Below are 13,271 nucleotides of genomic sequence, written 5' to 3' on the forward strand. Positions count from 1 at the left end.
GAAAAATTATACTAACATATTTTTGTGACATTATTTTTGTGACATTTTCTAATGCTTGTTTTCCAACCAGGGCATGTCACATTCATGTAGTAAAAATGTTTACAATGAGATCTTCCTCCCCTTTCTCTTGATTAGCTGGATTATAAAGTTGGCTGGAAGAAACTGAAGGAAGTTTTTAGTATGGCTGGTGTGGTGGTCCGAGCAGACATTCTTGAGGATAAAGATGGAAAAAGTCGTGGAATAGGCACTGTTACTTTTGAACAGTCCATTGAAGCTGTGCAAGCTATATGTATCCTTTTATTGGAACTCAACTCCTGGTGAATTTAGTTTAGCCTAAATGTTGTACTAGTAAGACAGGTTTGTGTGGGGAAGTGGTAATTTTGTGTATTAGTATTTCCTATGTGATTAGAGAGAATACATTACTATGGATATTACTAAGGGAGTACAAAGTATCTACATAGTATTGTACTTATGTAGATAGAAGAGATGGTTAGAAAACAGGCACATGTCCATGAGTGGTCTTTTCCATTGTCTCTTTTTAGAGGAGACTGGTTTGAAGGGAGAAGTCCAAAGAATGGAGAGAAATTCAGTGTTATTTCATATGTAAGTCCTTATAGGGCCCTATCCAGTGGATTGACAGAATTCTGGAAGAAGCACTTCTCTCTGACCCTAGGCTGCTCACCCTACTCACCTCAGAGTTACATCTTTGTGGTCACGGGGAGAATACCACACATGAACACTGTCACTAAACTCAGGCAAGATTGTCACTGAATATATTACCCAGAAAACGTGGTACTCCAAAAAATGGTAGAACACCTGGCTTATTGGACACATATAGAAAACTGATGTCAGTGCTTAATTTAAGAGGAGGATGGTTTGGTGAGAAGTGTAAGGTTTTATGAATGGCGCGCCACACCTAAGGAGTAAGCTGAGGTTTCCTTTTTTTCCCCTTGAGTGTTATTTATTGTCCCTTTAATACTTACTGTAGGAATAAATACTTGAAAGTATAAACAGGAATCAAAATTGCTCATAAATTCACCACTTAGAGGGACTGTGGTAGCAGCAGTTGGAGTATTTTTCTCTTAGGTATTTCTGTTAGGCTGTGCATGTTTCTAGAATTGCAGGAAATAGCCTTAATTGTAATATCAGCTATGTTTAATGGCCAACTGCTATTTGACAGACCAATGCACGTGAAAATGGTAAGTTAATAGGATCTTTCCTTTAATATACTCAGATAAGTTTAGCAAAAACATGGGTTTATTAAGAGTATACATACACATAGCCACTGTACTTTCTTTATGGATCAGTCCAAGTTAAAGGGTACAGCACATTGAGCAAATTTATGACAGAAATAACTTTTTGCTCATGCACCTCTTCAGATATTTTTTCCTTTGCACAGTTATTGGCATGGTCAGGAGGTCACTTGCATATCCTACTTGAGCAAGTGATCAGTTTCACAGAATGGTTTTATATATATATAGGTTGCCAGTTTTCAGAGTATTGCAGTACGTTTAATTAGCATCATATCTATTGTGAACATAATTAAGTCTGATTCAGAAAGCCTTTAAAGTTCTGTTGAAGAGTTTCAGTATAAACATTAGCCCAGCTTTGGCTGTGCCCAAGATGCCAAAGGTAACAGTATTAATACAAGCATGACCGGAACGTGCCGAGGGCAATCTAGTTAGGGTTCCAAATCAGGAAGGACATAAAAGGAGCTCTAAAGGAATTTTTTAGTTCCTTTAAACATTCAGTTTAGTTTTTTTTTTTTTTTTTTTTTTTTTTTTTTTTTTTGTGGTACGCGGGCCTCTCACTGTTGTGGCCTCTCCCGTTGCGGAGCACAGGCTCCGGATGCGCAGGCTCAGCAGCCATGGCTCACGGGCCCAGCCGCTCCGCGGCATATGGGATCCTCCCAGACCGGGGCACGAACCCGCATCCCCTGCATCGGCAGGCGGACTCTCAACCACTGCGCCACCAGGGAGGCCCCAGTTTAGTTTTTTGAATAGATAATTGCTTCACATGATTCAGAAGTCAAAAAGCATGAAAAATTCAGTGTGGGAGTCTTGCTCTTACTTTGTGCCCAGGTTCCATCCATCCCCCACAGTGATATGAATGTGTACTTTTTAAATCTTTCCCCCTTTACACAAAAGGTAGCAACTCTCACATATCCTTTTTATACTTGCATGTTATTCTGTGGCATGGGTGTATCATAATGTATCTAACCCGTCCTCTGTTGATAGAAATGGTTTCCATCTTTTGCTGTTGCTAACAGTACTGCAGGGAATACTGAGATTTATTCACTTTCTCTTTCAGGATGAGAGGGCCTTACCAAAGGGAGATTTTTTCCCTCCTGAGCGTCCACAACAACTTCCCCGTAAGTGTCTCAATTATTATGGCTAAAATTTTGAATTTGATTTATTCTAACCAGAAAACTGCAATTACCTTTGAACTTGTGCCATGTCATTCTTGTGCCATGTCAGTTATCTTGACCATTCTTGAGTAAAACATTCAAAAAGGTTGTTTGTTTGTTTGCCCTATAGATTTTTCTGGGTGAAAAAATGAGTAGAGAGATTCATAACTTAGGAAGGATTGTTAGGATTACACTGTGGTGTGAGGCAGGCTACTCAGGATGTAGAGGCTGTAGTTGGGAAGAAACAAACTGCAAAGGGAATTAAAGCCAGGTTGCACTTCGGTTCAAAAGCGATTGGCTATTACCATGTGGCCTAGCAATTCCACTCCTAGGTATACTACAAGAGAGCTAAAAACTTAACATCCACACAGAAATTTGTACACAGGTGTTCATGGCAGCATGATTCCAGCTGATGAATGGGTAAATAAAATGTGATAAATCCACACAGTGGAATAGTACTCAGCCGTAAAAAGGAGTGAAGTACTGATACATGCTACAGAATGGACGAACCTTGATTCCATCTCTGAGAAATGTCTAGAATAGGCGAGTCCACAACAGGTGGATTGTGGTTGCCAGGGGCTGGGGAAAGGGGTGAGTGGAGAGTGACTGCTTATGGGGATGGGATTTCTCTTGGGGGTGATGAAAATGTTCTGGAATTGGATAGTGGTGATGGTTGTGTAACTCTGAATATACTAAAAATCACTGAACTGCACACTTTAAATGGGTGACTTTTACGGTGTGTGAAGTACAGTGATCAGAAGTTTTACACAGTGTTATTCGCAACATGCAGGTGAAAATCTATCCTGGGACAGGGAAGGCTTGTTGGTTGGTTGGTCACCGCGTGGGTGGAAACAGCGCACAGTAGTGAAGTCCTAGGCACTCCCTCTGGCAGGCCCACAGAGAGGAGCAGAGCCTAAGCACAGACAGCCCAGGGAGTGGGAGTGAGGGCCTGCTGTAGCGTGAGGGTTGGGGAATCTGCGGTGCGGGCAGGGCTGATCTGTAGAAGGAAGACTGGGTGGTGGGTGAGGGCAAGATCTGCTTGTGCTGTGCTAGGGAGGACTTCCCCCGCCGAGGCTGCTGGGGTGGAGCTGTTTGGAGGGCCGGCCAGTCCCTCCTGTCTGGAGCAGTGGCTCAGCCGTGGGAGATTGAACTGAATGGGAGCTTAGACTAGAACACTAACTCTTCTTCGCAGTTTAGGATTGTAGAAGGAAGCATCGTTGAGCGGAGGTCTGTGGTTTCAGGAATAGGAGATGGCTTATCTGTTGAAAGTTAAGGACCCCATTTCCTTGTCATAATCAGTGTGATCACTTGCAGTAATTACGCAGAAACAGGGCGATGGCTCTTGTTGACTTTGGGCCTGGAGGAGGGGGGTGAGGGCTGCTTGGCAGCTTCGGCTGGCACACTGGGCTCCAGGGAGCCCATTATCTGTGGCTTTTGGTCTCCCCAGCACATTTCAGAGGGTTGACTTCAAAGTCTTCAGTGCTTTGGGGAGTAAGTAACCTTGGTGAGCTCTTGCTCCTATTTCTGTGCAGTTTAAGAACAGGGATTTTAATCAGATTAAATATTTGGGAACTGCTGTCAGGTTGTTTCAGTGAACTTTGTTCCCGTTTCAAAAATCTCACCTGGTCTTGGTTTAAGCCTCCGACCCATGGTGACCCAGAGCATTGTAAGTGTCTTATGCTGTCAGGCCTTGTTGGCTGCTCCCTGTTTGTGGAGCAGGGAGTTGAAGGTGGTTTGGGTACGATGCACGCCTTAGGAAGCTTTCTGGGTAGAAGATAAGTTCTTTGAATACACTAGCTTCATTGCTGTTAAAACCCTGCAGCGGAGTCAGCATATGTAAGCCCAGTGTGTTAATTGGCTAGTTTATGACATTGTTTATCGTGAGAAAAGTCCTTTGGGTCTCCAGGTTGAGAGGTGTGGGTTGGGCATATGTGTACCGCTTGCCACCTGATGTCTCCAGTTGCCTGTTTTGATTTTACACATTTCTCAGTTCACGATTTAGGGAAACAAATCGGTGCTCACGATTCTCGTTAAGTGGGTTGTTCATGGTTCTTCTCTGTTGTTTTCACGTGAACTGATTTTTAGTTGCCCTTGTTTTATTTTTTAAATTTAATTTTTTAAAATTTATTTTTCCTTTATTTACTTTTGGCTACGTTGGGTCATTGTTGCTGTGCACGGGCTTTCTCTAGTTGCGGCGAGTGGGTTTCTCACGCAGTGGCTTCTCTTGTTGCGGAGCACAGGCTTTCGGCGCGTGGGCTTCAGTAGTTGTGGCACGTGGTGCCCTTGTTTTATACATATCTCACACTCTAATCTGTAAAGTTGTATAAGAGCTTATGCCTTAAAAGGGAGAGCTCCCAAATGCACCCTTGTTGACTCATGGATTAGACCCTGGATTTGCTGGTGGAGGTGGGCCGTGGGATAAGCATGACAGCTACAACACAGTAAACAAAGGCTCTTTTTGCCTTTGAGAGTCATGGTTTCCTGAGTACGAGGAATCAATACTCTGACTTTCTCTTTTCCTTTCAGATGGACTTGGTGGTATTGGCATGGGGTTAGGACCAGGAGGGCAGCCTATTGACGCCAATCATTTGAATAAAGGCATTGGAATGGGCAACATAGGACCTGCAGGTGAGAAATACGGTGTGCCTCGACTGGGGATTTCTGGGGAAGTTAAAGTTATTGAAGTTAACTATTGGGATAATTGGACATTGAATAGTTCAAATGGAATGAGACTTTAATTGGGACAAAATTAATTCCCTCCTTATTTATCTTTGATACATTTTGATAAAAACAGTATTTTGTATTTTTACCGAGTTGAGTGTTCTTTTCTAAAGCTATTATGCTTTGCATTTTATCCTCACGAGACCTTCTGAGCTGAGGTACTCAGTTAAGCCTTTTGGTAAAAGGAGGCAAGCTAGAGAGTTGGTCTTGCTCAAGGTCACACTGTCAGTTAGTGACAGAAACTGTAGGTCTCCTGATCCTGGGACCACAGCACTGCCACAGTCTATTACCCAGACCCCCTTGGGTTCTCACCTGGTGTTAACATGGCTTCTAGAGGTAGGGGCGTTGGTGGATGCAGAAAGGTATGGAGTGCCTCATTGCATGACAGCATAGCTGTCATAGGCCACAAGGACAAATGATGCACAGTGTTGTCTTTGTTTAAGAAGAAAAGAAATAGCTAATGAATAAAAGCTTTGGCGTGTAGAATAAACTTTGAACTTCACTTTTTAGCATTTTCGTTTTCGTGCAGCGAAGCATTCGTATATCATTTTAAAACATTTCATTTTTATAACCTCAGGCCTATGTCTTTCTTGAAATTCTTTGAATTGCAAGATGGATGCCCTCTACCCTACTACTGTCAGTTCTGCATATCCTTTGACTCCCTCCCAGATTAAACTCTGGGGCTGATCAAAACGTCTTGGCCCATCACCTTGGGTGGCTGGCTATACCAGTCTGAATACCACATCCCCTAACTGATACCTCAGAGGAAAGGCTGCGGGTGGCGGGGAGGGAAGCCTCAGCGTTTTGAGGAACTGATTTTTATTTAGAGCATTTTACCTTTAAAAGGGAGTTTTAAATCTACTTCTGTTCCCTAGTCTGTACCTGATATTTATATCTCATGTTTAAAACTGTCTAACTTGGGCATTTAATGAAACTGTGTGGACACTATAAAGTTTTGCGTCACATGGTGATTATTTTGTTAAAGGCTTAAATAGTTTTCCTGGAATGTACTAGTTTGACAGTTGAAATGGAAGAGCCCCCACCCCATTTTTTGCACTTGACAATTAAAATATATTTGTAGTTAGGGATATTTTTGCTCATTTGCTGGTGTGGAATTTCTTGTGCTTTTTAAGTTCAAACTTTACTGCTTTGACATAATTTTAGTTTGCATTGACTTTTTCTTTTTAAGGAATGGGAATGGAAGGCATAGGATTTGGAATAAATAAAATGGGAGGTAAGAAATTTAAAATGAAGTACAAATGTAATTACTTTTAGGTATGGTTTTCCCTCTTTTTTTGTCCCCCTTCCTTTTCTCTTAAGTCCTGCATGAAATTCTCACTTAGATTTCCAAAAAGTTTGAGCCTAGAAATTACTTTTACCTGTTGATCCTTCTAGTGGGTGTCTTGGCCTTTGGTTCTGGCTTTCTCACTAACTAGCTCTGTGACCTTGGGCAAATCACTCCATCTCTCTGGGCCTTCTTTGCTTGTCTCTTCATTGAGGGGGTTGGATCAGATAAGCCTTTTGAAGATGGTGATTTTTAAGTAAGGGCACTAGCCTTTTTTTCTCCAAAAGCCCTTAAACTTGGTGAGTTTCTGGCAGAAAATGCCGTAGGTGAAACTTGTAAAAACATTTTTCTTTGCTTGTTCAGTCTGAGTCTTGTTAGGCTGGTGCTAAAATGCGAATGTCTCTTTCAGGCATGGAGGGACCCTTTGGTGGTGGTATGGAAAACATGGGTCGATTTGGATCTGGGATGAACATGGGCAGAATAAATGGTAAGATTTGTGTTTCCTTCCTGCTTATACCTACCTTTGTTGGCTGTTGGCTCTCAGGTGACCTTTAGGCAGCAGACCCATTTTTAATAAGTGATTTCTCACTTCCACTTCTGTACTGAATCTGATATCTTTGAATTGCCTTAAATAGTTTGTATTCCAGAAGCTAGACTTAGTGGTAGGGAAGTGTTAATTCTCTTAGTTACTAAATTCTTGAGGTTTTCTGTGTTTCAGATCTTCCCAATAATTGTCCAGTAAAACTTTAAAGCTTTCCTATTGCCTCCAGCACTTGTCTCCCCTGGAGTGCTGGACTGGGTGAGTTCTTGACCATCTGCTCTGATGTCTCCAAATTGTGAGCAGAGGCATTTGTTTAATTTAGCATTTATATAATGCAAAGTTTGGCATACTATTATTTAAATCTTCCAGCCCTCCCAACTTAATAACTGAAATATAATTATATCATTTGTAGTAGTAACACTGTGTTATTTCATTTAGTTCTCGCAAGAACCGCATGACGTGTAGGTACTGTTATCTCCATTTCATTGGAAACTGAGGCCCACAGTGACTTGCCTAAGGTCCGATGGCTAGTAATGGTGGGATATGGATCCCGGCTGTCTGGCTCCAGAGCTTGGCTCTTAATCACGCTGAGATCCTGCCTTTTAGAATTGCCTTCAGGGGTCACCCCCCACCCCCCACCCCCGCCCCCACCCACCAGCAGGGCTGTAGAATACCAGGAGAAACTTGCTGTTATGAAAGTCTGTCTTTCTAAATCCTCTGGGTGTGGGTGGACTCTGACCCACACCTGTGGGAATGCTGCTGCTTTTATACACAGACTTTTCTGGAATGGGAAGTTACTAAGGACTTGGGGTTTCTTTTCTTTTTTGTTTTTACCTTTTTAAATTGAAGTATAGTTGATTTACAATGCTGCATTAATTTCTCCTGTACAGCAAAGTGACTCAGTTATACACATAAGGATTTGGGTTTAAATGTTTCTTTGCTGGTCTGTAGTAACATATCATGTGCAGATGGTACAGAGCAAGCAAGAACCTTACTAGGATAGATATTAACTGTCAAACTGGAAAGAGTGACATTCCTGATGAATAAGCTGCCCTTCTTCATGGAGTGCCTTGTTCTAGATGATGATGAAAAGATTCAGGAAGATTCTTACCATTAATAAGCAATGAAGGGACAAAGGTCTGTGTTTCCAGTGTGCTTTCAGGCTTGCCTTTAGCTCCTGTGTCCATGGAGTTTTTAATAAAAAGTGAGAGTTGGAGAGGTCTGGCTTAATAAAGTGTTTGCTCAGAACAGATGAGCTATTAGAAAGGAGATTTGGGTTGCTGCTCTGAGGAATTTAGTGATGCGACTTAGAAGTAGATGGAAACGAGGGTGGGAGCTGTGCTGAGCCATGTGGACAAAGTCTTTGGTAATCTGGCAGATGGAATGCATCAGTTCACGCTTCTGAGCCTGGTGATTCAAGGTTCAGAGTGCTGATTGTCCTGAAGAGCCACAGTGGAAGATGTGTTCTTACGCTGTGTGCTTAGATGTTCTCCGATACAGATAGATACTCAGAGTCCTCCTTCTCCATCCTCTACAGCAGAGAACAGGGCCTTCCTTGCCCTGGAGCTGTTTTGAGATTTGGGTGCAATTGGCTCTAGAGCCCTTGGGTGCTGCGTCCAAGGAAGGTTTCGATCACTGGGAAAAAGTTGATAGGGATGTTTCAGATTTAACTTAATGTTTAGTTGATTATCATGATGCATCACATTATAGTCACAGGTGCTGACAACATTAGGCTGATTAGAAATCAGATTCTCAGGGCCAGTCAACCAACCAGTAGAGGTCAAATCTTCATAGAACGGGTACAAAAATTTTAAATTGAAAGATCATCAAATATTAAATGATGACTGGTTTGATGCAATATTTGACAATGAAAATTCTTTCTCTGTCTCTCTTGCTCTTTTTTGTGTCGGTGGGGAGTACATTGGAGTTCGTACAGGGTTGGTTCCCTGTACTCTATGTTCTGTTGACAGTTGGGAAGATAAATTCTGAGGCCTTTGCCAACACATTACTGCCTGCATGTGACTTCCTAATGTGTGTGGGGGGTGTCTTCTTCACGGGCTTATGGTAAGGATTAAAGGAGCGCAGCAGAGCCCCCATCCATTACGGTGCCACTCTGGGATTTCTGTTCTGCGTATACAGGCTCGCACAAGTTAGATATATTTCCAGCAGATAGCATGCCACCAACCTATGGGATTCAGTTGGGTGGATTCAAGCTATGAATGTAAAGTCCACCATTGTCATCTGCTGCATCTTCTTATTAATTCATAATGCTAGTCCGCTTCCACGTTTGTAATAGACTCATTTACTTCTTTGAAAGTATAGGGGCTCCAGCTGCATATTTTGTAGTTTGCAGTAAAAGATGTCCATTATGTAGCACTTGTATACCTGATATTTCTAAGGAGCAAGATTAATTAACTAGGTTTTCCAGGGACCTCTCAATATGGAAAGGAGACATAGTGTGACGCACATTTTAAGTCTTGCTTTAGATGAATATACAAGGAAAGAAGTAGCCAGTGACAGGAGTCATGAAAGGGCTTCTCAGACAGGTGACAGCTGTGGTGAGGCTTTCCCCCACAGAAGCTAAGACCTTGTTGTTGTTGTTTTTAAATAAATTTATTTATTTTATTTAATTTTGGCTGCGTTGGGTCTTTGTTGCTGCGCACAGGCTTTCTCTAGTTGTGGCGGGCGGGGGCTACTCTTCATTGTGGTGCGCGGGCTTCTCGTTGCGGTGGCTTCTTGTTGCAGAGCACGGGCTCTAGGTGCGCAGGCTTCAGTAGTTGTGGCTCGTGGGCTCAGTAGTGGTGGCTCGTGGGCTCTAGAGCGCAGGCTCAGTAGTTGTGGCGCACGGGCTTAGTTGCTCCGCGGCATGTGAGATCTTCCCGGACCAGGGCTCAAATCCGTGTCGCCTGCACTGGCAGGCGGATTCTTAACCACCGCGCCACCAGGGAAGTCCGAAGACTTTTGTTTTTATTTATTTATTTTTTTGGTTTGTTTTTGTTTTTGTTTTTTGGCGTTACGTGGGCCTCTCACTGTTGTGGCCTCTCCCGTTCCGGAGCACAGGCTCCGGACGTGCAGGCTCAGCGGCCATGGCTCTCGGGCCCAGCCGCTCCGCGGCACGTGGGATCTTCCCGGACCGGGGCACGAACCCGCGTCCCCTGCACCAGCAGGCGGACTCTCAACCACTGCGCCACCAGGGAAGCCCAAGACTTTTTTTTTTTTTATTTTGCTGTACGAGGGCCTCTCACTGTTGTGGCCTCTCCCGTTGCGGAGCACAGGCTCCGGACGCGCAGGCTCAATGGCCATGGCTCACGGGCCCAGCCGCTCCGCGGCATGTGGGATCTTCCCGGACCGGGGCACGAAGCCGTGTCCCCTGCATCGGTAGGCGGACTTCCAACCACTGCGCCACCAGGGAAGCCCTCCAAGACTTTTGTTTTTAAAAGACGTTGTGGGACTTCCCTGGTGGCGCAGTGGTTAAGAATCCGCCTGCCAGTGCAGGGGACACGGATTCGAGCCCTGGTCCGGGAAGATCTCACATGCCGCGGAGCAACTAAGCCCGTGAGCCACAACTACTGAGCCCGCGTGCCACAACTACTGAAGTCTGTGCGCCTGAAGCCCGCTAGCTGCAACTAGAGAAAGCCCATGCGCAGCAACGAAGACCCAATGCAGCCAAAAATATAAGTAAATTAATAAATTTGTTTTAAAAAAAAGACACTGTGAAAAACAACAAATACAGCTGCAATCAGCATAGAAAAAAAATAATGAAGTTACCAAACCCCATTATGGAGATGAAACCACTCCAGTTGTCAGTAGAGAAGTCATGTTGTTTGCGCACAGGCGTCTTTCTCTGTTCTCATGGTTGTGCGTGTGATTGGAACACGGGTTTTTGCATTGGAGTTAGGTTCCAGCCTTTGCCTCACTCCTTACCAGGCATGTGACCTTGGTCAAGATGCTAAGTCATTTGAGCCTCAGTTTCTTTGTAAAGGGGCAGTGGTGATGGAGGGTAATGCAGGTATGCAGTCTGGTTGATGAAATAATAGCACATATAAAGCCCTGGGCAGGGCAGGGCATGTTGGAAGTGCCCCAGAGGTGGTAGCTGCTGCTGCTGTAACATAGGCAGGCTCTCCTGCAGCCTACCTTTGACGCTTCATGCACTGCAGCCTCCCCACACCAGTTACTGCAGTAGTGGGTGCTTGGTGTATCCATTGTGTGACTGTGTATAAGCTGGAAATTAGTCCTAATGGACTAAAGGTGGGTTGTTTTCAGGGATTCATTTGAGGTGACTTTCTTTTTTAAGGAATAAAGGATGAACGATGGTTTCCTATAGAAAAACTAAAATGTGCTGACTTGCTGGTAGCTGTTGTGTGTTTATAGTTTTTTGTTTTTAATGTCTAAAACATAATGGTATTCCTGGAAAGGCCTAGGGTAATATTTTTTTCCACAGAGATGGAGCGTGGCATGGGTGGAGGATTTGAGAGAGACTTTGCCAGAAATGAAATGGGAATGTCTCGAAGCTTTGGAGAGCCCCTTGGCAGAGGAATGGGTAAGAAGGCCCCATGGGCCCCTATGTGGGCGGGGTCAACCCCCCGGGGGTGCAGGCTCACCCTGATGTCGGGAGGTTCTTAGGCAAAGTCAGCTATTTTTACTTAGGCTTTAAAAAAAATTGTATGTTTTCTAGGTCTAGATACGAACTTTTGGTCCTTGAATTTTTTTATTGGTATCAACAGCACCATTTTTCTTAGTCTTTTCAGATGGCTGCTTTTTTCACGTTGGTATAAGGTGTTTTCTTGCTGTGGAGTTAAAAACTGCTGTGTTTACATGACGTTGTGGCTCTCTAGTCACGGTAGAGATCTTCAAGGGTGTGAGTCTCCTTAGTCCAGGGGCCTGTGGTGTTCCAGTTAACAAAGGATGACGGGTGTGCTTGCTGATGCACTTGAAAGAGATCTTGGTGAACAGGGAAGTTTCCTAATGTTGGAAGGCCTGGAGTATGGGGCCTGTCTAAATGTAGTTTTGGTTAGTTTGCAAAGCAGTTTCTTCTTTACTTTTCCATGAATGTCTTCCCCTGTTTTGAGTTTAGACATTTCTGAGAATCTGTCAGCCTGATTCTTAATTAGTGTGGAACAAGGAGATTGTCTATTCCTGGGCTCTGAAGTTTGTTTCTCTCAAAGGAGATTTAGAGCATGGATAACTCTCTCCCCAACACCACCTCCCCCATCTTCATCAGCTTCTCATCCTGTGCAGGTAGGCGGCTACTAGGTGATAGCCTCAAAGAGTGTTCAGCCCGTCTTGGTGGGACACCTTGGGCTAGCTCTGAGGATTTTAAGCTTTATTATGTCTAGTTTGTATGAGCTGAGCTGTATTTATCTCCAGGAATCCTATCTTCTTTGTTTCCTTCATGGAAGCCAGGAATTATTAGAAACTATTTCTCTCAGAGTAGACTGTTGGCTTTTGTTTCATTTGTCCCCCTGACCATGGTTAGGAAAGTTAAGTGATTTTTCTTGCATCGAAACTAGCTGGTACTGAAGATTTACTTTTTCTGTGCTTACTTGATATGACTGTAGCTTTATTCTAGATTGTTCCAGAGCTTTAGAATTTGGGGGTGAGTTCATTATCTGTATGTGACTAGGTCAGTTAAAACTTTCTTGTTGCCATGACTGGCTTTGTTTTTTTGTGTCTTGAAATGGTAGGGTATTAAATTTTTTTTTAATTTATTGTCATTTGGCTGCAAATACTAATTTGTGGATGGATACCTGTGGTGAGAAGAACAAAATGGCGCGTGACTTTCCTCCCACAGGCACTTTGTGCTGCTCTTGAACCTTCAGTCCTTTGCTGCTCTGGGTCCTCTCACCTCACCTCTGTGATGAGGCTTGTCAGCCTTGGCCCAGATCCTGTGGAGGCACAAGAGGTGGACTGGTGAGGTTATTTCATGTGGCAACAGGAAACACGTCCTGTCCTGACCTGAATATAGGAAGGTCATCTGCAGGCCTTGCTATCTCCTGCTACTTTGGCACCTTCTTTCTGATTGAGACCATGGTCTGTTTGTCCTGAGGCTTCCCAGAGTGACCATGGGCAAGAGCAAGGAGCTTTTGTTCTCTTGCTACTTATGATCAGACTCAAGTTAGTGAAATGGTCTTTGTACCAAGTAAAATCTTTAAGTCAGGTTTTCAGAGTAGTTGCCTGGATTGTTTTTTTTTTCAGATTCAGTTCTTGATCTTTTTTTTTCCTGTATTATTTACTTGACAGTTGGATCATTTTGGTGTGCTGCTTTTGTAGTGCTCTCCCTGTTCAGTATCCCTTCTTTCCTATCGAGGCAGTAGATC

At 43.7% G+C, this 13,271-nt stretch overlaps 1 protein-coding gene across 2 annotated transcripts in view; it reads left to right on the forward strand.

Moving 5' to 3' along the window:
* Positions 1-13,271, forward strand: part of HNRNPM (heterogeneous nuclear ribonucleoprotein M) — a 39,805-nt gene that overhangs the window by 19,314 nt on the left and 7,220 nt on the right. For both annotated transcript variants that reach the window (XM_079703447.1, XM_079703448.1), the window contains 6 exons: positions 136-289; positions 1,150-1,199; positions 2,311-2,371; positions 4,934-5,035; positions 6,318-6,362; positions 6,823-6,900. In XM_079703447.1, coding sequence (XP_079559573.1) covers positions 136-289; positions 1,150-1,199; positions 2,311-2,371; positions 4,934-5,035; positions 6,318-6,362; positions 6,823-6,900 — 490 coding nt within the window. The remainder of the gene's footprint in view (positions 1-135; positions 290-1,149; positions 1,200-2,310; positions 2,372-4,933; positions 5,036-6,317; positions 6,363-6,822; positions 6,901-13,271) is intronic.

The sequence above is a fragment of the Hyperoodon ampullatus genome (assembly GCF_949752795.1).
Source record: "Hyperoodon ampullatus genome assembly, chromosome: 4".
NCBI lineage: Eukaryota > Metazoa > Chordata > Mammalia > Artiodactyla > Ziphiidae > Hyperoodon > Hyperoodon ampullatus.